We start from the raw sequence: 25,000 nt of genomic DNA on the forward strand, positions 1-25,000 counted from the left end.
TATATATATATATATATATACGTGAGTGCTGCGGCTAATGATCGGAAGGACGATGAGGCCGCATATGTAGTGATATATCAGCAATAAGCTACAGCGTATCCTGCGCAATAGCGATGCACAGGCACTACCTCTTCCCTTCTGTCAAAGTAGTCGCTGCGCAGTAGACAAGTTCATGGAGAGGGCAACCGATGGAAGCCATGATGAAGTGACGACCGATTTGTCACCTCGCTGATCTTTTCTATGTGGCGTCATCTCATGCGGAAACATTTTAGGGTGGCCGGTTTACTGAGGCTTTTACGTCCTATATATATCATTTCCTACCTTTTCACGATTTTTTTATTTCCGAATTTCCGAATTACCGGTTAGGAAATCGAGCGAAAAGGAGTATTTCTGCAGGCAGATGGAACGAATGTGCAAGCGGGACGAATGAGGGGATGGCAGAGCCGCCGCATTCTAAGCAAAACCTATGCGCATGCACCCTCGCGCACGCACGCGCGCACACATACACGCAGGCCCGTACGCATACACGTTGACACGCAAATACACGCAAGCACGCACATATACGCGCAGGCACGCACGTACTCGCGGATTGGCCTTGACGACAACGCCATATATACGCACGACTATCCCGCCGCCGTGCGCTCTGCTTATAATCGACGAATCGATCGCCTACTATTTGATCATTGTGGGGCTGCCGATTCATTACAGAAATGGATAGCCTCTTACATAGTGTTCGCTATAGATATCGACTGATTGATATGCAGGCGAGAGATGTGCCCTTTCTCCACAATTCATTTAAGTGACCTAGATATATTGTCATGTTTCTCGTTTGTTTTACCCCGAAACCGTTTAATCGCCTCTCGATTCTCAGCATTTTCTCAGTCTAAAAAATATTGTACGTAGAGAAAAATACCTCGTGATGAAACGCTCTGAAGAAAAGCACCGTCAGAACTGATAGCATTAAGAGTCCATCCCCTGTTAAATATAATATTGATTCACGAAATATATTAATCGATAACAAAGTTTAAACGCTAGTTTGTTTTCGAGCATTTAGCAATTCGCTTTCTGTCATATATTAGACAGCAAATATATAAGCTAGAGCTAATATAGATAACCAAATCCGTCGATCACACTATCACTCTAGCTTCCCTAACCTTTCCACGCCTTTCTCATATTCCACTCGCGATCCAAGCAACACCGACTCACCCGCCCCAACCGAATGCAACACGCGACATCCATGATGACAAGCAAGATGACAAGAATTTCAGTAACTAGCAAAAGTACCCGGCATTGCCCGAGAAAAACGGAAAATAAGCAGCTGGACACACGCACGCGCGCACACACACACACACACAAAACAACGCGTGCACACACAGCTCGGTGTAGAGCATGAGCATGCGACCAACAATGCGCGTTGGGTTTTTTTTGAATGAGCGCGGGCGAGAGAATCCTGCGCTAAATTCGGTACATTCTACCTGTAGGGACTCATAGATAGAGGTGTTTAGTACGACGTAGGTGGCGTCACGTCTGTCACAGGCAAAGGCGCCTCGCAGTAGCCGTCGTTGTTTGTCTCGTCGCGTGTATCTTTTAGCACACGCTGCTCGACAGAGGGCATTCCAGAACTATGAATTATCGCGAATGTGTGACGTGCGAGGCGCTCTCCGCGAGACGCTGCCCGTCACCGTCACGTCGCGTGATCGACCCGTCTCGGCGTGTTCAATGCATGTGGTACGAGTCGGCGCCATGGTGTTTAAGTGTATGTAGATGATAGATGTGGATGTAGATGCGCCATCGCAGGGGCGGCCCTGATCGCCTGCATGATATTGCGCGATTCACATGACAGGGTTAGCGTCGATCGCCCTGCGATTAAGTAGTGCGCTATAGGTTGGCAGATATACAGTAGAGGACGTCCATAGGCTGGGCAGGACTGAATAATGATACGAACAGATATTAATTAAAAATTTTCTACACTGTTTCGTCGCTACAGAAATACCTTTTGTGATGGTTAGATAAGTAGCGATTACATGGCTCTATGCTTCGCGCTGACATTTGCGAGCTCTATGATGAGCGATTCTACAAGTTGTCTGACTACATTTCATACCACAATCAGCCAGGTCGGTCTGTTACTAAGCGCACGCTGATCGGGATTCACGAAATACAAACAAAATAATTTTACTTCTAATGCTTTCTCACGTCCACGAGCTGCCATTGCGTGCCAATGCTAATTATTGCAGCCTTCTAAGTGGCCGATTTCGGCGACATAAATAAAAATGCCGAAAGGCTTTTCTAAGAGCGAGTAGTGCAACGGTTAGCAATTGGCGGAGCGTGTTACTGTTATACGCCACCTATACGAGTTGCGCAATGACGAGTTGGAAATGGTGCACGTGATGCTGGCGGCTGTTGTTTCCAAATGGATACACCGCTGCGCGCTTAATACAGCGCATGTATGGATACGCGCTGTACAATGGTCCATAGTAATTAATTAGAGGCTAAATCGTGCTTCAATAAACTCAATATTTGACCAGAGATATATAGCTAAGACATGTGTCTATGTGTAGCTTTAGAATTTATAGAACTGCTAAACCAATATTAGGGCAGTGCGAGCGAGTAAGAGTGGACCGATTTATGTTGTGATTAGCAGTGACTAGCTGCTGTGGTTTACACTAAAGAAAGTGTAAATTTAAAAGCTTCAATGATGGGGCGAAGATTTGAGTTACTTTTCTAGAAAATCTAGATACATATAAACACATGTGTTATCTTATGATGCTTTCGCTGATTGCTTGAGTTTATTGAAGCGGCGAGTGGTTATTAATTAGGCAAGTGTTACGCGCGGTATCGCAGCGGTAATATACGCAGGCTTATTGAGGGCGGTAAGAAAGTGGTACAATTAACTATCATTGGGCGAAGGATTTGAGTTAATTTGCTATAAATCCTAGCCTACACATAGACAATGTCTTAGTCTATGCTACCCATGTTCTGTAATTTATTTAGTTTATTGTACTCCGGAACATTGTAACAGGACGTATGCATACAGGCGCTGTATTAGGCGGCAGCGGATGTTGGATAATTTGGACACAAACATGGAGTGCAAATTCCTGAGTTGGCGCTACTACTCTGAGTATAATAGAGGACTCTACGTGGCGGTGAATATTGCGAGTTCACACGACAAGGGTTCGTTCGGATCGCGCCTGGCGATGTTTTATTGGTTTGTTCTATAGGACGCGTTGCACACGGACGTTTTTGGCCCGAGCTAATCGGCCGTGCCAGATTTTGCTTCGGAGCAGAGCGTTCACACGGACGTTTTTGGCCCGAGCTATTAGGCCGCCGGTGGCGAGATTTGGTCCATCGAGAACGGCGACGCAGGCAGGCGCGAGCCAAATTTTAGCATCAGCTTTTTCGGCGAGAGGTAGAGCGGCGTAGATATGGTTGAGCGGTAGACGCTGCGAGTGTCAACCGTGTACTTCGACAAATAATAGTGAAAACAGTATAAAAATTGACAAATTTGATCAGGATGCCGTTTATCAAGATTGATGAATTGAACTGAACGTAAGTATAAACTCTAAATCGTCCACCGCCATCTGCGACATACTGCAAGTATCTGTGAGTATATTTGTGCACTATTGTATTTGATTTAGAATTTGAATTTGACAGACAGTATTTACGTCCCTCACTTGCACGTAAGTGTGAACGCTTCGCGACTCAATTAGGCCGAGCCTAAATTTGGGACCGGAGCGAGCAATCTAGCCCTTTTGGCTGAGCCAATCATGACGTGAGTGTAACGGGGCCGCCCCCTTTTTTTTTTTTTTTTTTTTTTTTAATTTATTATTTTTCCCCAGGCCGGTAAGGAGATTAAATTTGGCATATTTTGTCAGTGTTGGTGTTATACCCAATCAGATGTAATCGCGGTGGAGAAGGAGGGGGACGGCTGGTGGAGAAGGGAGGAGGGGAGTCGGTGAGGAGGTGGTGGAGAAGGTGGCAGGGAAGGTGCCGCCTTCCGTCCCTGGCCTAGCTCTGCCTTCTCCACCACCCTCACACGACGCTTTGCCATGCACAATCTGCCTTCTCCACGAAGGCTTCCTCCGCTTCTTCTTCTTCATTCTCCCACAACGCAGCTTGTCCATCTAGCTTCTGCGAACAGCTTCTCCGCTCCTCGCTTCTCCGTACCACTTTTGCCTCTGCTCCGCTTCCTCTTCTGCACCAGCTTGCTCCGCTCTTCTCCACTAAGCTTCCAATGCGCCAGCCTCCTCCACACTTCTACTTCTGCTCCATCCTCCTTCTCCAGCCAGCGTTTTCTTCCTCCTGCTTTCTCCAGCACCTTCTCGAGCCCGTTCTCCGATTGCGCTCCTTCTCCACGAGCTTTCTGCAAGGTCTCTCCTTTCCACCTTCTCCTTCTCTCATTCTGCTCGCTTCAACATCTTCTTCACTAGCTGTTAAGTGACGTCAGAAGCTCGTTAATCTGTTGGTTATAACACAAACCACGTGATAAAATATGCAAATTATCTCCTGTACCGGCCTGAATATAGACGCTGATGATATTGCGTGTTCACCGACAGGGTTCGCTTCGATCGCCCTGCGATGATATTGCGTGATCGCCGACAGGGTTCGCATCGATCGCTTTTGTGTATTCACGTTAATGTAACCTCATTGGCGATTTGTGTCCGTGAATCAGGTCCAAACAGAGAGATCTATTATTTTGCGTGGGATATAGTAGACTGACCTCAGAGGTCACTTGAGGTCAACTAAGGTCGTTTTTAAAAGGAAACGATATAGTGATATAGCATTAGGCGGTGCTAGCACGGTTCTAATTATAGCAGACTATTTGTAGTAGAGTATTTGTACTGGGTGTATTTATTGATTTCATGCGACATTCGCTCGGTAGACTACGCCATAGCAATGCAGTCTGCATCCACATCTGCGGTAGGTCCTACTACCCTATATGCACTTATAGCTTCACGCAGGGATGAGTAGAAGGATATGGGCGTGGGAAGAAAGGTAGGGGAGCGGGCGAGACTAGCGGAATGGGCGTGAAATGAGAGTAAAGAGTAGGGGAAAGTGGCAAAGGCGGGGAAGGAGAAAGATAAGCAGAATAAACGAGAAGAGTGGTCAGGGCTAGGAAAAAGTGGCAGGGCGAAGAAAGGAATGAGTAGAATAAAAGAGGAGTGGAAAAATTTTGAAAAATGACAGAACATTTTCGAAAATGATCGAATCATATCTTATAACATTTTAACATGGTCTATCAACGCTTTGTGTAACATTTACAGAACACACAGAACATTTTACAACATTTTAGAACAAACTAAAACACAATCACATGCATGCGAGTACATTTTAAAATATCTCGATTGTTGTCTCTCCCTTTACATATATTTCACTCTACGCGCGCGCGCGCGTGTGTGTGTATGTGTTTGTGTTTGCGTTTGTGCGCGTGTATGTGTGCGTACTCATGTGCACTTGTGTGTTTGTGCGTGCGTGCGTGCGTGCGTGCGTGCGCACGGGCGGGCGTGTGTGTTTATTTATGAACATACTTCGCAGGCCCCATTTAGTGTGAACTCCTCTCTGTGTACGCTAGCTGATTAGAAGATAGAGTCCCCCGTCATACTGCGTCATTATCGAACGATATCATCGTCTTCAGCGAAATAGCATCACCCGAGTTAGTGTTTCCGTTCATCATTAAAAAACGCAATTCGACTAAATAAACCGACGCGGAGAAGGTTCTAGCTGTCGGCCTGCCTGTTATCGGTGGCTGCCTGCGCGTCTCCGGGTGGCATAAGCGGTTTCCTTTATCCGTCCACGCGACGCTGCATGCGCCTCTGATGTGGACGTTTTACACGCGTGACGAGCTGTCGCTGTTTTTCTCTTGCCCGTCATCAATTTTCCGCCACACGCGTTGTCGTATTTCTGCCGGCGCGCGAGTGTGCGAGGCGCAAAGCTGTTGCTGAGGCAGAGATGCCGTGAGCCGACTCCCCTAATCTTATCCCCCCCCCCCAATACACCAACGCGGGCGCTGGGCAGCGGCGGCGTGACGTCACGCGATTCGCGCGTGGCAGCGGGTGTCAGAGACGTGAAATGTATAAACGCGACGTCTGCGTTTCTTTAAAGGGTTTATTACCTCCGCCAACGAGGTTATGTCCTCGACCCTGTTCGTTTGTTTGTTGGTTTGTTTGTCTGTCAACGGGATATCTCAAAAAGTTACGGACGGATTTTGATGAATTTTTTGGACGGGTTGGTCTTGGGTCAACAACCAATCGATTAGATTTTGGTGGTGATCCGGATCCAGATCTGGATCCATGCAGGATTTTTTTTGTGGGGAAGACTTCGGATGCATTCAACATTAATAAAAAAAAATCCTGGATCTTTCTCTTTTCAAATTTCTGAAAATTTTATCAAACTCTATATTGGGTGTACCAGCAAGATGGAGGGACTGTTACGCTATGGCGGAGGTTTGCTATCTCCGATTGCTCTTGTTTCGAAATCATCCCTAACCCTGCTCAAAAACACACAATCTGGAAAAATATAGCGAAATATTGTCTCACCTAATAGTGGATATATTACTGATTACACCAGCTAGAAAAACACTAAGAATATATGCTGTTATAGCGTAGAAAATTGGAATTGAACACGCCGTAACACCATGGTACATTTGATTATAGCGACAATTAATTAGCAAATGGCGCCTTCAAAACAAGTGCATCTGCAGTGCACTTATGTCAAACACAATGGCATCTGATTTTGTGTAGTTCACTCCGTTTCTATTTTTAAATTGGCCGCTAGTCCGAGATTTATATTATTATTATATATTTATTTTATATTTATAATATTTATATTATTTAAATAGCCCGAGATTGGCAGGAAAAACGAGTAATCAAAATTCGAATCGTGCATGCATTATGAATTTGAATCGTACATGTTAATATAGCTAAGTACGAAGGTTTCAAGATACGTTAGCCTTACTTGAGACAGTTGCTGTTACTCGAGCAATAACGATAAGTATTATAAAAATGTGAAAAACACGAGACCGCTCGGAAATTATTTTCGAAATTCTGGCTTTAAATCTTTAACGCTGTGGTGCGAACTCGTCAATCACATGCGCATTAGGCAGAGAGATTAGCATATCTGCGTTAGCTGGCGGATATGTGTAGCAGTCATATTACAGTACAGTGTACTGCAATATATATATATATATCTATTTAATAGATTATATATCTGCGATCTCTGTCTGTCTGTCTGTCTGTCTGTGGTATTTTGTTAGTGCCTTAACTCTTCTATGCAATCTTACTGTGCCATGTTAGGAATGAATTCACAATAACACAGACATTTCGGATTTTGGATTTTTTGGATTTTCCCTTTTTTTGCTTTTTTTGGATTTATACGCAATATCATGTCTGTCTTATTCTCAATTCATTCCTAACCTGGCACAGTCACATTGCATACAACAGTTCAATCACGATGGGCATATAGAGCGCAGGGTCCACAGAGAGAGGGAGGGAGAGAGAGATCGCAGATATATATCCAAAATCCAAAAAAACGAAAACAAAAACAAAAATCCAAAAAATTCCAAAACCCAAAAAAACAAAAATTCCAGAAAACCACAAAATCCACAAAATCCACAAAATCCACAAAATCAAAAAAAAAAAATCAAAAAAAATCAAAAAACCAACAAAATCTAACAATCAAAAAATCCAAAAAATCCAAGTCAAATTCAACTGAAAATCAATTCCCCCATCATGGCCCTTCATCGTGAGCCCTTCATGGCTGCCACGGAGTGGCTGTTGGCCTCTAGTATATATATATATATAAGTTGTTTACCGTTATGTCATTGTGCACATAGATATATACTAGATATATATATAGTCTTACTAGTATATATATATATATATCAGAGAGAGAGTAGAGCGAGTAGAAGAGAGAGAATAGATACAGAGAGAGAGAGAGAGAGAGAGAGAGAGAGAGAGAGAGAGAGAGAGAGAAATATATACTGCATGACTGTTTATTTAAAGATCTATCATGGTTAATTTGTACTCAACCGTGTTGATTCAAAACGTACTGCTGAGACTTTCTCAAAGCTGACTGAGGTTATCAGTTTTGACCACTAGATGGTGTAGTTAGTGGTCAACGGCTTGGTCCACACGTGACTGAGTCTGTATCCCCCCTCGTCACGGTTGATGTTCGGGGTTTTGCTGAACCAGATGGCTTCCTTAATCCAGCGCCTGATTTCTATAGGCTCGCGATCGATAATCTTCTAATTATCCCAATCGATGGTGTGATTGGCGGTCGCAACGTGGTCCGTGATTGCGGATTTGGCTATTTCGGTAGCCGACTGTTTTCGTTGGGCTCTTGTGAAAGATTTGGGAGCTACGGTGTCTACGTTCTTTTTATGTTCTTTAAGGCGGGTTTCAAATTTGCGGCCGGTTTCTCCAATATAACTTGTTTCACACATTGGTCACGGTATCTTGTAGACACAGTCTGTAATGTTGTGTATATCTGTTCTGTCCTTAGGGTGTACTAAATGCCTTTTTAATGTCTCAATCGGTCTAACTGTTGATGTCACGCCTGCATTGTTTAGGGGACGTTGAACTACGTCCGTGACGCTTCTGACATATGGTAGAACAATCATCGCCTTCGGTTTCTCTTAGGAGGTTTTCTTATAATATGTTGATCTGATCCGCGAAGTGTTCATCTCTTTAGACACTTTTTCGAGTGCCCAATTGGGGTAGCCGCATTTACCGAGCGCGTCCTTGATGTGGCGCGCTTTAGCTTCCCGGTCCTCACTCTCCGTTGTGATCTTATCCCTACGATCAAATAACGTCCGTAACACTGACAGATTGTGGTTGACTATGTGGTGTGAGTTGAAGTTTAAGTACTGGTCCGTGTGAGACCTTTTCCTATACACAGTCAGTTTGACTAAACCATCTTCTCGTTTATGGATGAGTGTATCGAGAAACGAAACTTTTGGATCAAGTTCTTCCTCGTACGTGAATTTGATGTTGTTGGTACTGTCGATGCTGTTGAGGTGTTGTGTCCATCGTTGGACTGTGCCAGATTTGATGAGTTTCAATGTGTCATCTACGTAGCGCAATTTGGGTTTGAGATCAGTAGGTGCTGTCTCAATAACTTTCGTCACGTGTGGACCAAGCTGTTGACCACTACACCATCTGATGGTCAAAACTGATCATCTCAGTCAGCTTTGAGAAAGCCTCCTGATAGCAGGTGAAACGTCAGCAGTACGTTTTAAATCAACACGGTTGAGTAAAAATTAACCCAGATAGATCTATTATCTACCAACCGAAAGAACTTATTTAATGTGTTTATTTACAGTTCTCTTATTCGGGTAACAAACAGCGTTCTTAACTGAACTGTGCCGTATCTAAAAGTAATGCGCGCGCACATGCGCATCTATTCAAACACAAATTAAGAATATGGTTACGTTGATCGAATTTTATCGATTGAAAAATTACGGCTTTGCTTTCGCATGTGACATATTCACATTCTTAGCAATAATTAATAACACTTCATGTTTGCATTATGCTAGCTAGAATGAACCGTACACGCACGCATAATTACGGTAAAAGTTGAGTGTGTATAATTGCAAGTCGCGTCCATGTATTAAGCCGTGTCTTTGCTTTTACGCGCGAATCATTACAGTCTGGTGCACTTGCAGTGTGCCGTCTTCACACAGCAAGGTGTGAGTGTGCTGTCCTCACACAGCAAGGTGTGAGTGTGCTGTCCTCACGCGGCAGGGTGTGAGTGTGCTGTCCTCACACAGCAAGGTGTGAGTGTGCTGTCCTCACACAGCAAGGTGTGAGTGTGCTGTCCTCACACAGCAAGGTGTGAGTGTGCCGTCTTCACACAGCAAGTTGTGAGTGTGCCGTCTTCACACAGCAGGGTGTGAGTGTGCTGTCCTCACCCAGCAAGGTGTGAGTGTGCTGTCCTCATGCCGTATAGGGTGTGAGTGTGCTGTCCTCACGCGCAGGGTGTGAGTGTGCTGTCCTCACACAGCAAGGTGTGAGTGTGCTGTCCTCACACAGCAGGTGTGAGTGTGCTGTCCTCACACAGCAAGGTGTGAGTGTGCTGTCCTTACACAGCAAGGTGTGAGTGTGCTGTGCCTCACACAGCAAGGTGTGAGTGTGCTGTCCTCACACCAGCAAGGTGTGAGTGTGCTGTCTTCAGCACGCCGCAGGTGTGAGTGGGGCTGTCCTCACAGCAGCAAGGTGTGAGTGTGCTGTCCGCACGCCGGCAGGGTGTGAGTGTGCTGTCGCTCACGCGCGCAGGGTGTGAGTGTGCTGTCCTCACGCGGCAGGGTGTGAGTGTGCTGTCCTCACACAGCAAGGTGTGAGTGTGCTGTCCTCACGCGGCAGGGTGTGAGTGTGCTGTCCTCAGCGGCGCGGGTGTGAGTGTGCTTGTTCCTCACACAGCAAGGTGTGTGTGTGCTGGCCTCACACAGCAAGGTGTGAGTGTGCTGTCCTCACGCGGCAGGGTGTGAGTGTGGCTGTCCTCACACACAGCAAGGTGTGAGTGTGCTGTCCTCACGCGGCAGGGTGTGAGTGTGCTGTCCTCACGCAGCAGGGTGTGAGTGTGCTGTCCTCACGCAGCAGGGTGTGAGTGTGCTGTCCTCACGCAGCAGGGTGTGAGTGTGCTGTCCTCGCGCGGCAGGGTGTGACTGTGCTGTTCTCACGCAGCAGGGTGTGAGTGTGCTGTTCTCACGCAGCAGGGTATGAGTGTGCTGTCCTCACACAGCAAGGTGTGAGTGTGCTGTCCTCACACAGCAAGGTGTGAGTGTGCTGTTCTCACGCGGCAGGGTGTGAGTGTGCTGTCCTCACGCGGCGGGTGTGAGTGTGCTGTCTCCACGGCGGCAATGTGTGAGTGTGCTGTCCTCACGACAGCAAGGGTGTGTGTGTGCTGTCCTCACACAGCAAGGTGTGAGTGTGCTGTCTCACGCGCAGGGTGTGAGTGTGCTGTCCTCACGCGGCTGGTGTGAGTGTGCTGTCCTCACTGCGCAGGGTGTGAGTGTGGCTGTCCTCACGCAGCAGGGTGTGAGTGTGCTGTCCTCCACAGCAGGGTGTGAGTGTGCTGTCCTCACGCGGCAGGGTGTGAGTGTCTGTCCTCACGCGGCAGGTGCTGATGTGCTGTCGCCCGCAGGTGTGAGTGTGGCTGTCTTCACACAGCATAGAGTGGTGAGTGTGCGCTGTCCTCACACAGCAAGGTGTGAGTGTGGCTAGTCCTCACACAGGCAGGGTGTGAGTGTGCTTGTCCTTCACCACAGCAGAGTGTGAGTGTGCTGTCCTCACGCGTAGTGCGTGTGAAGTGTGTCTGTCCTCACCGGTCCAGGGGTGTGGAGTGTGGCTGTCCTCACGCGGCAGGGTGTGAGTGTGCCGTCTCCAACATCAGCAAGGAGTGTGAGTGTGCTGTCCTCACGCGCAGGGTGTGATGTGTGCTGTCCCTCGCCACCAGCAGAGTGTGAGTGTGCTGTCTGCGACGCGGCAGGGGTGTGAGTGTGCTGTCTCACGCGGCAGGGTGTGAGTGTGCGTCTCACGCAAGGTGTGAGTGTGGCTGTCGCTCCACGGCGCAGGGTGTGAGTAAGTGCTTTCCTCACACACGCAAGCGTGTGGTGTGCTGCCTCTCACTGCGGCAGGCGTGTGAGTGTGCCGTCGCTGCACGCGGCAGGGTGTGACGTGTTCTGTCGCTCAGGGGTTCGCCCCCGGCAGGGCGAACTCGAGTGTGCTGTCCTCACACAGCAAGGTGTGAGTGTGCTGTCTGCTCACTGCGGGAGGGTGTGAGTGTGCTGTTCTTCACGACGCAGCAGGTGTGAGTGTGCTGTCCTCCCGCGGCCTGGGTGTGAGATGTGCGTCCTCACAAGCAAGGTGTGAGTGTGCCTGTCCTCACACAACAAGGTGTGAAGTGTGCTGTTTGTCAACGGCAGCGGGTGTGAGTGTGCTGTCCTCAGCAGCAGCAAGGTGTGAGTGTGCTGTCCATCACACAGCAAGGTGTGAGTGTGCTGTCCTCACGCGGCAGGGTGTGAGTGTGCTGTCGGCTGCACGCGGCAGGGTGTGAGTGTGCTGTCGCTCACGGCGGACAGGGTGTGATTGTGCTGTCCTCGACGCGCAGGGTGTGAGTGTGCTGTCCTCACACAGGCAAGGTGTGAGTGTCGCTGTCCTGCCACACAGCAAAGGTGGTGAGTGTGCGGCCGTCTTCAGCAGCAGCAAGGGTGAGGTCGTCGCGGAGGGGGGGCTGTGAGTGTGCTGTCCTGCACCAGGCATGGGTGTGAGTGTGCTGATCCTCCACAGGCGAGGGTGTGAGTGTGCTGTCCTCACGCGCAGGTGAGTTCTGAGCTGCGCAGCAGGTGTTGAGTGTGCTGTCCTGCACGCAGCAGTGGTGTGAGTGTGCTGTCCTCACGCGGGCAGGGTATAAGTGTCTCTGTCCATCACGCGCGCTAGGGTGTGAGTGGTGCCGTCTGCACGCGGCACGGGTGTGAGTATGCGTCCCTCACGCAGCAAGGTGTGAGTGTGCTGTCCTCACGCGGCAGGGTGTATTAGTTGCTGTCCGTCGGCGGCGGTGGTGAGTGTGCTGTCTTCACGCGCAGGGTGTGAGGTGCTGTCTTCCACAGCAAGGTGTGAGTGTGCTGTCTTCACAGCAGCAAGGTGTGAGTGTGCTAGTCTTCACGCGTTGGGTGTGAGTGTGCTGTGCGGCTCACGCGCAGGTGCTGAGTGTGGCTGTCCTCACGCAGCAGGGTGTGAGTGTGCTGTCCTCACAGCAGCAGAAGTGTGAGTGTGCTTGTCTTCACCGCGGCTGGTGCTGAGTGTGCTGTCCTCACGCGGCAGGTGTGAGTGTGCTGTCCTTCACACAGCAAGGTGTGAGTGTTGCTGTCCTCAACCGGGCATGGGTGTGAGTGTGCTGTCTCTCACACCGCATCAGGTGTGTGTGGTCTGTCCTACGCCAGCAGGGTGTTGAGTTGTGCTGTCCTAACGGTCGGCAGGGGTGTGAGTGTGCGTCCTACACGCGGCAGGGTGTGAGCTGTGCTGTCCCTCAACACAGGTCAAGGTGTCGAGGTGCTGGTCTAACGCGCGAGGCGTGTGAGGTGTGCTGTCCTAGACGCGGCAGGGCGTGTGAGTGTGCGTGTTCCTCAACATCAGGCAAGATGTGAGTGTGCTGTCGCTCACGCGGCAGGTGTGAGTCGTGCCGTCTTGCACACAGCAAGGTGTGGAGTGTGCTGTCCTCACACAGCGGGTGAGGTGTGTCCGGCAGTGTGGGCTGTCCTCGGAGTTTGTGTGCGTCGTCAGCGGAGAGTGTGATGTGCGTCCTCATGCGGTGTGTGTGCTGTCCTCACGGGCAGGGTGTGAGTGTGCTGTCGTCTCACACAGGCAGGTGTGTAAGGTGCTGTCCTCACGGGAGGGTGTGAGTGTGGCTGTCCTGCACGCAGGCAGGGTGTGAGTGTGCTGTTGCATCACGCAGCAGGTGTGAGTGTGCCTGTCCTTCACGACGGCAGGGTGTGAGTGTGCTGTCCTGCTCTACGCAGCCAGGTGCGTGAGTGTGGCTGTCCATCACGCAGCAGGTTGTGTAGAGTGTGGCTGTCTGTCACGCGGCGGGTGTGAGTGTGGCTGTCCTCCGCGGCAGGGTGTGAGTGTGGCTGTCCCACGCAGGCATGGGTGTGAGTGTGGCTGTCGTCCGCGGCAGGGGGTGTGAGTGTGGCTGTGCCGTCAGGCCGCAAGGTGTGAGTGTGCTGTCCTCAGCGCAGGGTGTCGAGTGTGGCTGTCTCACGCGCAGGGTGTGAGTGTGCTGTCCTCACACAGCAAGGTGTGAGTGTGCTGTCCTCACGCGGCAGGGTGTGAGTGTGCTGTCCTCACGCGGCAGGGTGTGAGTGTGCTGTCCTCACACAGCAAGGTGTGAGTGTGCTGTCCTCACGCGGCAGGGTGTGAGTGTGCTGTCCTCACACAGCAAGATGTGAGTGTGTTGTCCTCACGCGGCAGGGTGTGAGTGTGCTGTCCTCACGCAGCAGGGTGTGAGTGTGCTGTCCTTACACAGCAGGGTGTGACCGAATCATGTTGTCAGAGGCTGGGGCCTTCTGTTTCGATTTTGCAAATCAACGAGTGTATGCCTGGGAGGCCCTCGCAAAGTAGTATTGACGCTGCATGATTACTCGAGCCTTAAAGGCCCACACAAAAACGCATGGGCGCTCTCGTAAAAGACGGCTGCTCTAGAATGGAAAGATTGCTCACCAGACATTTATAATGCTGAGCATGAGGATTTTCATTGGTGAGTCACTAACATGGCTTCTAAATCTAATGGAATCCCGTCAGGCACAAAACACTCGCACGTACGCGTACACGGTCATTGACATCGCATCGCATCATTTACAACGTAGCCATGTAGTCGCATCACTTATATAGACAACATTAGATTTGGCTGGTCCTCGCTGAAATAACGCGACAAAGTGCGCATGTTGGGTCAATGCCGGAGTGAAAAGGTGCTATTACCTGTCTTACGACTTACGCGCACACGCTATCAGGCGCTACTTCAGCAACCGATCGATGTGAAAAACGTGCTTTCTGCCGAAGAAGGCTATAATTTGATATAAATTAATATCTCGCGCACTGTTTCACGTGCTTTTCGTGTGGTGATTGGCGCGTGGCTCGCCGCGCTGTCAGCACGCCGTAAAGAGCTTGTTGTTTTCGTGAAGAAGTATAGCATCAATAATTCAGCTGCCTATTCCCAGTAGTATGGACTAACAAGTGTTTTTGCCTTACAGTATGACGTAAAATAAAATGCAAACAGCTGGTATCGCACACCCAACCTAATCCGTTACAATTTCAATATGTGCAGTTGCTTTGATCGTAATGATATTGCCTGTCTTGCCATCGGTGATCTGATATTAAATGGTGGACGAAATAAATGAGACGCCTGTGTTGCCATCGCTATACTATAATACATTAGAATAATGATGTAATTAGATGATATGTGTATACGTGAAAATCGGCAAATCATGATCAGAATCCCCATACTGTGCGCTGCATCCTAATTATAGATTATCCGTGTTCTTGTTCTATCGATACTACGACTGAATAATATTGTATCGTCTGAGTAGATAGTATTCGACAAAAAGCGGCAAGCAGTAGAAAACAAATCATCACACAAAAACAAGCAACTTCCGAACGAATTGAATTTTCACCACGAGATAACACGGGTTCGATCAAAATAAACCCATTTCCCTAATATTTCTTTATTCCTATATTTCCATCTACCTTTATTCAATAAGCGACTTATTTTCAACTTTGGCAGTCTGCATGTTCGTTCATCGGATATTGGAGCGATCGTGACGTCGGCAGTGGTCCGTTGAGAGTCCCAACGTAAATGTCGTTTATCGAACACGAGCGTGCAACGTGAAGCCTCTACATATGCCGCGCGTACGTGCGAATGGCACCGCATTGATTCACTCTCCGATGCCACGAGCAGCACGCACTGATTCAGACAAAGCACGGACGCGCGACCGTTGCACGCGGTATATCGTAACGTCAACAGGCATGAAGTCCGTGGTGGCGCGACAACTCGCTGCGCACTAACAATAGATTAATCAATAGCCTTCACGCGATAATCATCGTGTAATTTCCGATGGCGTCATCACGCGTATGCAGCGCGTGATGTGGTGAGTATTAGTAGTATTAAGCTGATGACGTTCAGGGCCGAGAGGCAGTCGCTCAAATCACGCGCACTGTGGAAATAGACGCATGCGATTGATTACATAGTACGTCACCTTACAGGCAAACGGCGCGATATTGAGAAAGAGAGAGAGAAGGCAATTAATAAGTTAATCCTGTTAGTGGTCTCAGCTCGCACGTTGGAGGTTTCACTCGGATGTGTGGCGACGGGTGAGACGGGGAAATGAGCAGATGGTGTGTGACGTCATCGTACACGATTTGCGTCATCGATAGTCGCGTTTTCTCTTATTGCAAAATTAATGCAAAATTTATCAATAGACGTCAAGCGGATGGAGGCTATCTGACGAGTATGGAGGCCCATGCAGCTGTCTTTCATATCCCTCGCTATCACATTCCGGAAAATCAAAAAAAATAGAGTTAGTGATATTCAAGTCTTCAGCCTTTTGTGAAATATTTAATTGCCATTTGGACGTCCATAATCAAGCCGTTAATCCGGCGTGTATTCATTTGCCTGACGCACGCACGCACCACGGTCAGGCGTTGATCAGTTAGCCTGGTGATCATGACTCAGTCTGGTGAGGATGGAATGCTAAAACGAACAAAACTCGCTCCCCATACCATTTGCGCGTCAGTAAAATGTTTACCCCATAACCTGCGTAACGAAATTCTGTATATCGTTTCTATTTCGTATTACTGTATGTAAAGAATGCCGTACATGATTGTTTTGTATTATATATATATAGACGCCAGCTACGCAGGTTGGTGTTTTCCCCTGCCCCGTTTAATCGCAGCCTTAAGATCATCGGCAGTGTTGTCATTATATGTCAAAGTTTTCTTCATTTAGTTGGAATCACTCACTTAGTTATGTTAATAAAATTGCAGTTAATTAGCATTATACATATTCCATGTTCCACAACCTACACATAACGTTTCAAAAATGTGTGAAACTCTAATAATTTGCGAGGCATTTTGTTGAAAGGAACGTCTGCGATACAATACGCCAGACCCATGACAAAGAAACTAATTTGGATGACCACAACTTGGCCGACGCAGGAATGAAAGCAATTCGATGCTTTCGCATTTCTTTGCCTACGATAGTCTGTCTATTCGCCAAATTCGCTTGTCAAATTGTTGTGCACCGTCTGCGACGAGCTGTAAGAAACTATGACGGTGTGTGTGTATGTCTCTGTGTGTGTGTGTATGTCTGTGTGTGTGTGTGTGTGTGTGTGTGTGTGCGTGTGCGTGCGTGCGTGCGTGCGTGCGTGTGTGTATGTGTGTGGGTGGGTGCACGCGCGCTATCGTACGTGGGCGGATGCGTGCTCGCCCACACACGTCGTCGTCTGAGTAAGTGCGTCATGGCCGTGCGTCATCACTGATTCACACTACTGCGTGTTCACAGGACCTTGGGCAGATCCAACTCTCCATGAGACTCGAGCCACAGGCAGAGAGACTAACTATAACGCTTTCAAAGGCCAAAGACCTACCGAAGAACGCGTCCGGGCAGACGCCGAGTGAGTGTGCTAATCACGGGACTTTTCGCCCCTCCCCCTATCCTCCGAGGGCAGCCCCGGGAATCGTTGAAGCTAATTATAGGCTAATTAAATTGAATCGCGCGTGCTGCGAGTGGGTATTGTGAGAGATGCGTGTAGACGTTACTGACCGCCGCGACGGTGTATGAAGAGAAAATGTTGTGACCACTACCGGCATGGCGGGGAAGGAGAGAGGATGTTGTCATCACTGCGGTGGCTGGAGAGCGGAGAGGTTATTGCTATCACAGTCGGAGTTAGAGAGGGGGAGAGGGTGTAGTCGACGCGTAATAATGTAGCGCAAAGATAACGACCGGTAACGACCTTAAGTTCACAGCTCGCTCTCGATAAAACAGATCGGATCGTTTTATTGTACATAATAAATCCTCTCGTTAACGCTTTCTCTCCGAATTTCCCCCATACAGACGCGCAAGTGAAAATCTCAGTCATGCAACGCACGAAACAGCAGACGAAAGAATCTCGCGTAAAGAAGAGGTCGTGTCATCCTTCGTGGAAAGAAGCCTTTTCCTTCCTCATCAACGTCGACCCGGAGAATCTGCACTACTACACGAGCGTGACCGTGACGATACACGACCCAGAGATCGGTGGTGAGAGCGGAGTAATAGGACAGGTAGGTTGCGACCACTCACCTGAATGTATAGCGCGCTGGTCCCGAAATACCAGCTAGAATATCCGCACGTGTGCATGACTGCATGTTGCAAAATCACGCTACGGGTCGATGCCGTGGTTACGCGCAATTAGCTCCCCCCCCCCGTATGTCCCGCAACAGTTATTATTTGCATGTAAAACGTCCCAGTCACACATCGGGAGCTGGTCCCACAATTACAGATAAAACATCCTATAGGTGGCGCGCTGGTTCAAGAATTACAGCGAACTGCATGCAGCGCCCCCTCCGCGCAACTCCGATAGCCGAGTTCGTGCGTGACGTACATTGACGTCACGCGAGCAGTCTGGTTCATGGAAACATATGCCCACCCTCAGGGTCGAGTGAGAGCGAGATAGCCATCTGTCGTGGAGTTTGGAATTACAGTAGCGATGCATTCGTATTGAACAATGAACGTCGCGCTGCTGATAATGTTCTCCATCTCATTGCGAAGATATCTAACTTCGCGCGTCGATTGGTCTGATAACTGGGACCAATCAGACACCATAACCACGGCATCCACACAGCAATATATATTTCTTATATTACATACTCATCCCGCAATTTCTAGTCGCGAGTTTCAGTATACACTTCGTACGTGATACCAGTCGCTTACTACGCAGCCATTGTAGATACAACTAGTTTGCTAAGCAACTGCAATCTCATTCAACGTGTACGTAAACATATTATTGCGTATGTTGTGCACGCGGCATGCCACTCTGCATAGTGTTTTCCAAGATATTATATGGGTGTCGTTATATAACTTCACAAATATTCTGTTGCTTGGCGGAGTACGCGCACGGTTTAGATTTTCTAGTTGAAGACCATAATAGCTATGTTAGATAATTGCATGTAATTTCTGTATATTAAGTAATAATCGCTTTACCATTGCAGGTGCGGTTCGTTCAGTGCACTGTTCAAAACGAAAACGTGCACATACACTCTTGCGCGCACCTACACGCGAGCGTGCACCTACACGCATGTGCGTACATACACGCATGCGCGCACATACACGCGTGCGTGCACGTACACGCATGCGCGCACATACACTCTTGCGCGCACCTACACGCGAGCGTGCACCTACACACATGTGCGTACATACACCCATGCGCGCACATACATGCGTGCGTGCACGTACACGCATGCGCGCACATACACGCGTGCGTGCACGTGCACGCATGCGCGCACATACACGCGTATGTGTACGTACACGCATGCGCGCACGCATATACACGCGTGCGAGCACGCACACGCATGCGCGTACATACACGCGTTCGTATACATACGCGCATGCTCGCACATACACGCATGGGCACACATACACGCGTGCAGTCATTTACAATCTGTATACGGCACGCGGCAAGCTACTGTGCATAGCGTTATCCAAAATATCATATCGGGGTTGTTATATTATCTTCACCAATATTCTGTTGATTGGCTGAGTATGCGCACGGTATACATTTTCTGGTTAAAGACCATTAATGAGTTATGTTAGATCATTTCTGTATAAGCGTGTAATTTCTGTATATTCGGGGATAATCGCTTTATTTTTGCAGGTGCGGTTTGGTCAGGGTGCTGTTCAAAACTCGGAGATAGCGCATTGGAAAAAGGTCCTGCAGAGCATGCGTAAAGAGTCGACCGAGTGGCACCGGCTTATGGTATGCGAGGATGAGAGAGACTGACGCACACTCTAGGCTAAATAAAATCAGGACCACTTTTAGACGAAGAGACTACTGTTATATATCATTCTATACGTGCGTCTTTTGGACGTGTGTACGATGCACACGACCGAAAAGTGCTTACGTCGTCGTAACAAGATGGAGGAGGATAAAACGGAAGCATCGAAGGGGACAGAAATGAGCGTTATTGGCGCATTTTTCGATCGATCGAGACGAGCCGCGAGTTGTTTTTGCTCTTTAGAAAAGGCTTTGGTTATCATTCACTTGCGCCAGTTTGTCGCTTTTCGTTGTGCATTCGAGACGCCATTCCTCGAACGCTTCTCGCTGAAAGCTGTCTGAATGACGAAAATAAAACCGATAATCCCTATTACTTGGTGATATGGCCGAGAAAATCCATTATGCCCGAGCCGTGCGGCAAGGCGCTATATGGCGGAACGTCAGCCTTGAATTGCCAGAAAGACTTCAACAATCCACTCACATTGGCGCTGAAATGCCGAGTTACATTCCGTTAATCGCGGAAAGTCGATGATTAAATAATTATACGCTCGCCAGATGGCGACACAGATTGGACAATCGATCGCGTCTGCGTTTGATATGTAGCGAGCGATATTAGTGGTGCTAATCAGTGCCACCGGATCAGCGGTTAAGATGGAACTATAGCCTGACAAATGTGCAGCTAAATAGCCGCTGAGTTTAGGAATGCACGGCAGGATATTCGTGAATGGCGCTAATACTATGACATCAGTAGTCTAATGCACATGAACGCGCGCAATCGATACATGGATGCAATCGACATCTTTCATGCGCATTGCATACGAAAGAATCACGCTATCAATGATTTACCTAATCAATTTTGATTCAAGAAACGCGCGGTACAATATATATATATATGCGTCTGTACTTGACTAAACGACGTTCGCCTTCTTCCATAAGTTTATATCGTAGTAATTTGACATCGATATAGCGAGAGGTCTAGAGCCGCGCAATCAAGGATTAAGTAATAACGGCAACCTGAGCAAGAATTGACACTCAATGTCGAATAGTTTATGAAAGGAATCACACGCTCGCCTACGAAAAATGTTAATCCTTAGCTACCGCATTGACAATCGATTAGACTCACGTTAAATGAGATACGTGAAGAAATAGGCGCATTTCACAATAGCCTTGAAATTAACTATAATGAACTATATTCAGGTATAAGACAAAAAAGTGATCTGGAGTAATTTACTATCGCGAGTGAACATTTACATTGTAATGCTGATAGTAGGTGTTAATAGGCTATAAGACTAGCTAGGCGTGTAGTTGTGTGTATAGAGAGATCAATTCGATTAATTCGGGTATTAGAAAGTAATCGAATAATTTTGTTTGCCAAATACGGTTGCATATAAAAATGTCAAAAACTGTCGTACAGAACTTGATGTTATATTGTATATGTCACCATAACCATATGTAGGGATCGACACGGAATGTGTTAGAGAGATGGAGACAGCTAGAATGTCTCCACATGTCTTGTATATTTTTTTATTTCATTCCACTCCGGAAAAACCCACTTACATTATTTTTATCGTTAACGGAGTTTCTAATCTCTTTCATGTTGTAAAGCTATAAGAGTAAAGGTTCATTATTGTTTCAGCGTATATACCCGTTAAATATTATAGCGTGTATAATTAAAGTAGTTTCGTTACAAAACGTAAACATCCTCTCTACGTGTTTCTATAGCAGCGAGGTTTTATATGCCTATGAACATTTTATACCCATACAAATCTCTAATATATATATATATATATTCGTTGTGGATAATGACACTGCTTCGTATTTAAATCAAACCCCGTTAAAACGCCCAACTAACGATAACTACGGCGAATAAGACGACGGTATAGCGAAGTGACATCTTGTCTGAATTGCCAGCTAACGTTTTTCTTCGCGCCTTTTTAAGCCCTCACCCCACCCCCATGCACCTCTCCCGAGAAAACCGGCCTCTTCGTTGATGTAATAATATTGTTCTGCTCTCTATCGGTCAATCGCTGCCCCCGTTGAAAGACCAGCAAATGGAGACGACGGCAATAAAGCAGCCACTCATCCCACAATTAGCAGGGGCTGACATGCATGCTCTCTACTCTGCCGTTTCTATGGAGGAATCCCGCTAGGTGCAGCTCTGGTAATTGCTGCTTAGCGATCGTATTTCGGACTTTCATAAGATGATGGAGAGGAAGCAGAGGCAGCGCCAGTGACGTCGCCACACGTCGCGTTGTGTCGACGTAGCAGCTGCCTAGCAATGTATTGAATTTACCATATATTGATGAGGAGAAGGAGATGGGGAAAACAGGGAGCGGGTGAATACTTTATTTCATCATAATCTCTTTCATACTCTTTAACATCAGTGAGATGAGCGATGATGCGTCGATGATGTTTGAATAAGAATACTCCCCGCGAATCTGAATGTATGTGAGCAATAATGCGCCTGGAAATAGTGCGCAACGCCGTGTAGAATGGCGTATAACAGATTGCGCTCTCACCCACACGGACTGGTGACATTATGCGGTGAAACTGTGGAAGACGACGTAGGGTGGCGAATATTGATTATCTATCGATTACTATGACTAAAACCGAAACCCTTGGCACAAGTGAATGATGCAATACATATCAGTTCATAAAATTTGCGCGCATTGATTTTGTACGTTACTGGACGCGGTCGTTTTCATACAAGCTCAACGTTAACGCAAAATGAATGCTACCTACGTGCCTATGTTGTGTCCTGCCCTCTCGATGAAGCTTCAAGAGTTCTTCTTTTAAAAATAACTTCAAACGTAACTTTCATACCGCGCGGAATTTACTCGAAATGTATAGTTAACTCCCCCCCCCCGTGGACGTGTCTACGCGCGACCGAGGTACATGTACATGCTTGTGCGGGATTAACTTGTACTAACGTAGCTCGTTTCCCCTCGTTTCCACTCTTCCGTAGTCGTTAAACACGCTGCTGCTACTGCCGCTGGTGCTGCTGCTTCTGCGGCGGCGGCGGCGGCGGGGGCAGCGACGGCGGGGGCGTTATGCGCGCACATATTAACTCGATGGATGTGTCTCACAACGAATGCGGGGAGCAGACGTGTCATTTCTAGGCCGATTAGCTCTCGGTCTTTTCTTCTCCGTGCGAATAAAGGCATCATGACGTCGCTGCGGCTAATCAAGCGGCGCAGTGCACGACCCTGTGCACCCAGCGTCGCCTCGTCACTCTCAGTTATACACGCGCGCGAGTGCTTGCATTGTACGTGTACACATTTAAACCGGAGTGATTGAATGTGTGCCACTATTTTCACATCACGTATATGAACTAGCGTTCCAGAAATTGCATAAATATACCTCTGTGCACGTACACTCCTACGGATTTTTAAAAGTTTGTATGTGCGCGGGTGGTGCGTGCGGGTGGTGTGTGTATGTGTGTGTGTGTGTGTGTGTGTGTGTGTGTGTGTGTGTGTGTGTGTGTGTGGGGATGTGTGTGTGTGGGGGGGGGTGTGGGTGGGTGTGTGCGATTGCCTGTTTGTGCCGGCGTGCGGAAGTGACGTGGGTTGGTGTAAAATCACAACTGCGGTACTTTAAGTACTAAAACTATAATATAGTTGCAGCCTAATTGTGTTTGCTTTTAAGAACGACCTAGACGTGGGGATGGGTGCATGAACCATTGAGGTAACATTGCATACGGTATGTGGGGAATTACACTCTATAACAGCGCAGCCTCCATTGCCTGATTTAAGTAGCGATTCGCATGTAGCTATCATTCATTATCCGAGTATTCATACTATTCAGAAGGTGCGGGTGAGTGAGCGCACGTACGTGTGTTGTGTTAGACAAAATAATGAGCTAGATACAATAATGTAACCCGGCAGAATATGTATAACCCTTATTATGTTAGGCTACGATTATTGTATAGTGTTGTCTATATGTGTATGTGTGTATGAGTGTACATATGTGTATGCGTGTGTATGAGATAGAGCGTGTGTGCGCGCTTGCCTGCGTGGGTATGTGGGTTGCAAGTGTGTGTGCGTGGGTTGCGTGCGTGGGTTGCGTGCGTGGGTTGCGTGCTAGCATGCTTGGGTTGCTTGTCGGCGCAGTGGACTTTATAAGTGTCTTTCTGACACATCATGTAGCAATGCCCTGCGTGTTTTGTGCGTGGGATCGTTCACCTTTTTGATGTAAGTAGGACGCAGCCTCAAATCAATCTGAACACAGCAAAACGGTAACACAGCAGTCTGGTTTGGTCAACAGTGGATGCGTGCGTGCGTGCGTGCGTGCGTGCGTGCGTGATGCGTGCGTGTGTGATGCGTGTGTGCGTGCGTGCGTGCGTGCGTGCGTGCGTCGTTGCGTGTGTGCGTGCACGATTCTCTGCATGTATTTATTAGCGTGGAGATGTAGGCGAACGACTCATGTTGCACGTCGTACCTAGGATGAACGCAGGGTAGATTAACACTAGCACATGCTGAGATGAACATGGGTGGTTCATATTGCGTGGTTATAACGACAGCCGCGAACCATTAATAGTGGAGAGGCGGAGAAAGATTGATATCATAATAGTGGCAACAACCGCAATCAGGATAATTTAGAATTATGATAGTACTGACAAGATGACGATATATATCGATGCAGGGGCTACTGTGATCTACAAGCTGCTGCTACTGCTTTCGCTGCAGCAGCTACTACAAGTACTGCTGTTGTTGTTGTTGTTGTTGTTGTTGTTGTTGTCGTTGTTGTTGTTGCCGTCGTTGTTGTTGTTGTTGTTTTTCGTTGTTGTTGTTGTTGTTGTTGTTGTTCTTGTTGCGGTTGTTCTTATTCTTGTTGTTGTTGTTGTTGTTTTTGTTTTTGTTGCTGCTGTTTCTGTTATCGTCATTATTGTTGTTCGTGTTATTGGTGCTGCTGTTGATCATGCAAGACGACGTCTAGCATAATTATGGTATAGGATGCAGTTTAGTTTCATGTTAGCATGCAATTAGATTTACATTGACGTTCGCACTTGACAGATCTTCACACTTGTGTTAACACCCGAATAAATGTACGTTCTCTCTTGTTATTCTAGATAGAATGGACTCGTTTAAAGCGTGGATGACCACCAAGGTCAAAACTATCGAACAGAACGCGACCGAAGTGACCTCCAAGTTCGCGAACGTGCGAGTGAATGTGATGACGCCGCGCACGATCCCGGAGTTTGTGATTCCACACTTCCAGGCCGAACACGCGCCATGCAGCGGCGAGGGCACCAACAGTGACCACTCAAGTGACCGCAGCTCTCCGATGATTAGTCCGGACAACTCTAACCTGAGCATCGCGTCGCTGTGTCGCAGCCCGACGTCGCGCTCGTGTCCCGTCACGCCGATACCTCACCGAGGCGTCGAGCGCTGCGACAGCATCGAGCACAAATCCTTCAGCTCGACGGACAGCTTTCCGAGCATGATGCTCAACCTGGGCGGCCGCGATGCTGCGCGGACGGCGCACCCG

At 48.0% G+C, this 25,000-nt stretch overlaps 2 protein-coding genes across 2 annotated transcripts in view; both read left to right on the plus strand.

Annotated features, from left to right (window-relative positions):
- The window catches only part of LOC106804843, a 53,812-nt gene that overhangs the window by 25,073 nt on the left and 3,739 nt on the right, over positions 1–25,000 (plus strand). The window contains exon 2 of the mRNA XM_014806199.1: positions 24,582–25,000. This exon is cut by the window's right edge and continues 993 nt beyond it. Coding sequence (XP_014661685.1) covers positions 24,587–25,000 — 414 coding nt within the window. The 5' untranslated portion in view covers positions 24,582–24,586. The remainder of the gene's footprint in view (positions 1–24,581) is intronic.
- Positions 17,010–21,211, plus strand: LOC106804870 (synaptotagmin-1-like). Its single transcript, XM_014806239.1, has 3 exons — positions 17,010–17,158; positions 17,599–17,804; positions 19,394–21,211. The coding sequence occupies exons 1-3, from the start codon at positions 17,071–17,073 to the stop codon at positions 19,517–19,519; spliced, it is 420 nt and encodes a 139-aa protein (XP_014661725.1). The 5' UTR covers positions 17,010–17,070; the 3' UTR covers positions 19,520–21,211.

This window comes from Priapulus caudatus, unplaced genomic scaffold (assembly GCF_000485595.1).
Source record: "Priapulus caudatus unplaced genomic scaffold, Priapulus_caudatus-5.0.1 Scaffold90, whole genome shotgun sequence".
Taxonomy (NCBI): domain Eukaryota; kingdom Metazoa; phylum Priapulida; class Priapulimorpha; order Priapulimorphida; family Priapulidae; genus Priapulus; species Priapulus caudatus.

Bases quoted from the DNA above. Each gene is read 5' to 3' on its own strand.
- LOC106804870 (XM_014806239.1), top strand. From the start codon at position 17,071: ATGAGACTCGAGCCACAGGCAGAGAGACTAACTATAACGCTTTCAAAG. The intron at 17,159-17,598 runs GTGAGTGTGCTA...TCCCCCATACAG, and splicing joins CGCGTCCGGGCAGACGCCGA to ACGCGCAAGTGAAAATCTCA. The intron at 17,805-19,393 runs GTAGGTTGCGAC...TTATTTTTGCAG, and splicing joins AGAGCGGAGTAATAGGACAG to GTGCGGTTTGGTCAGGGTGC.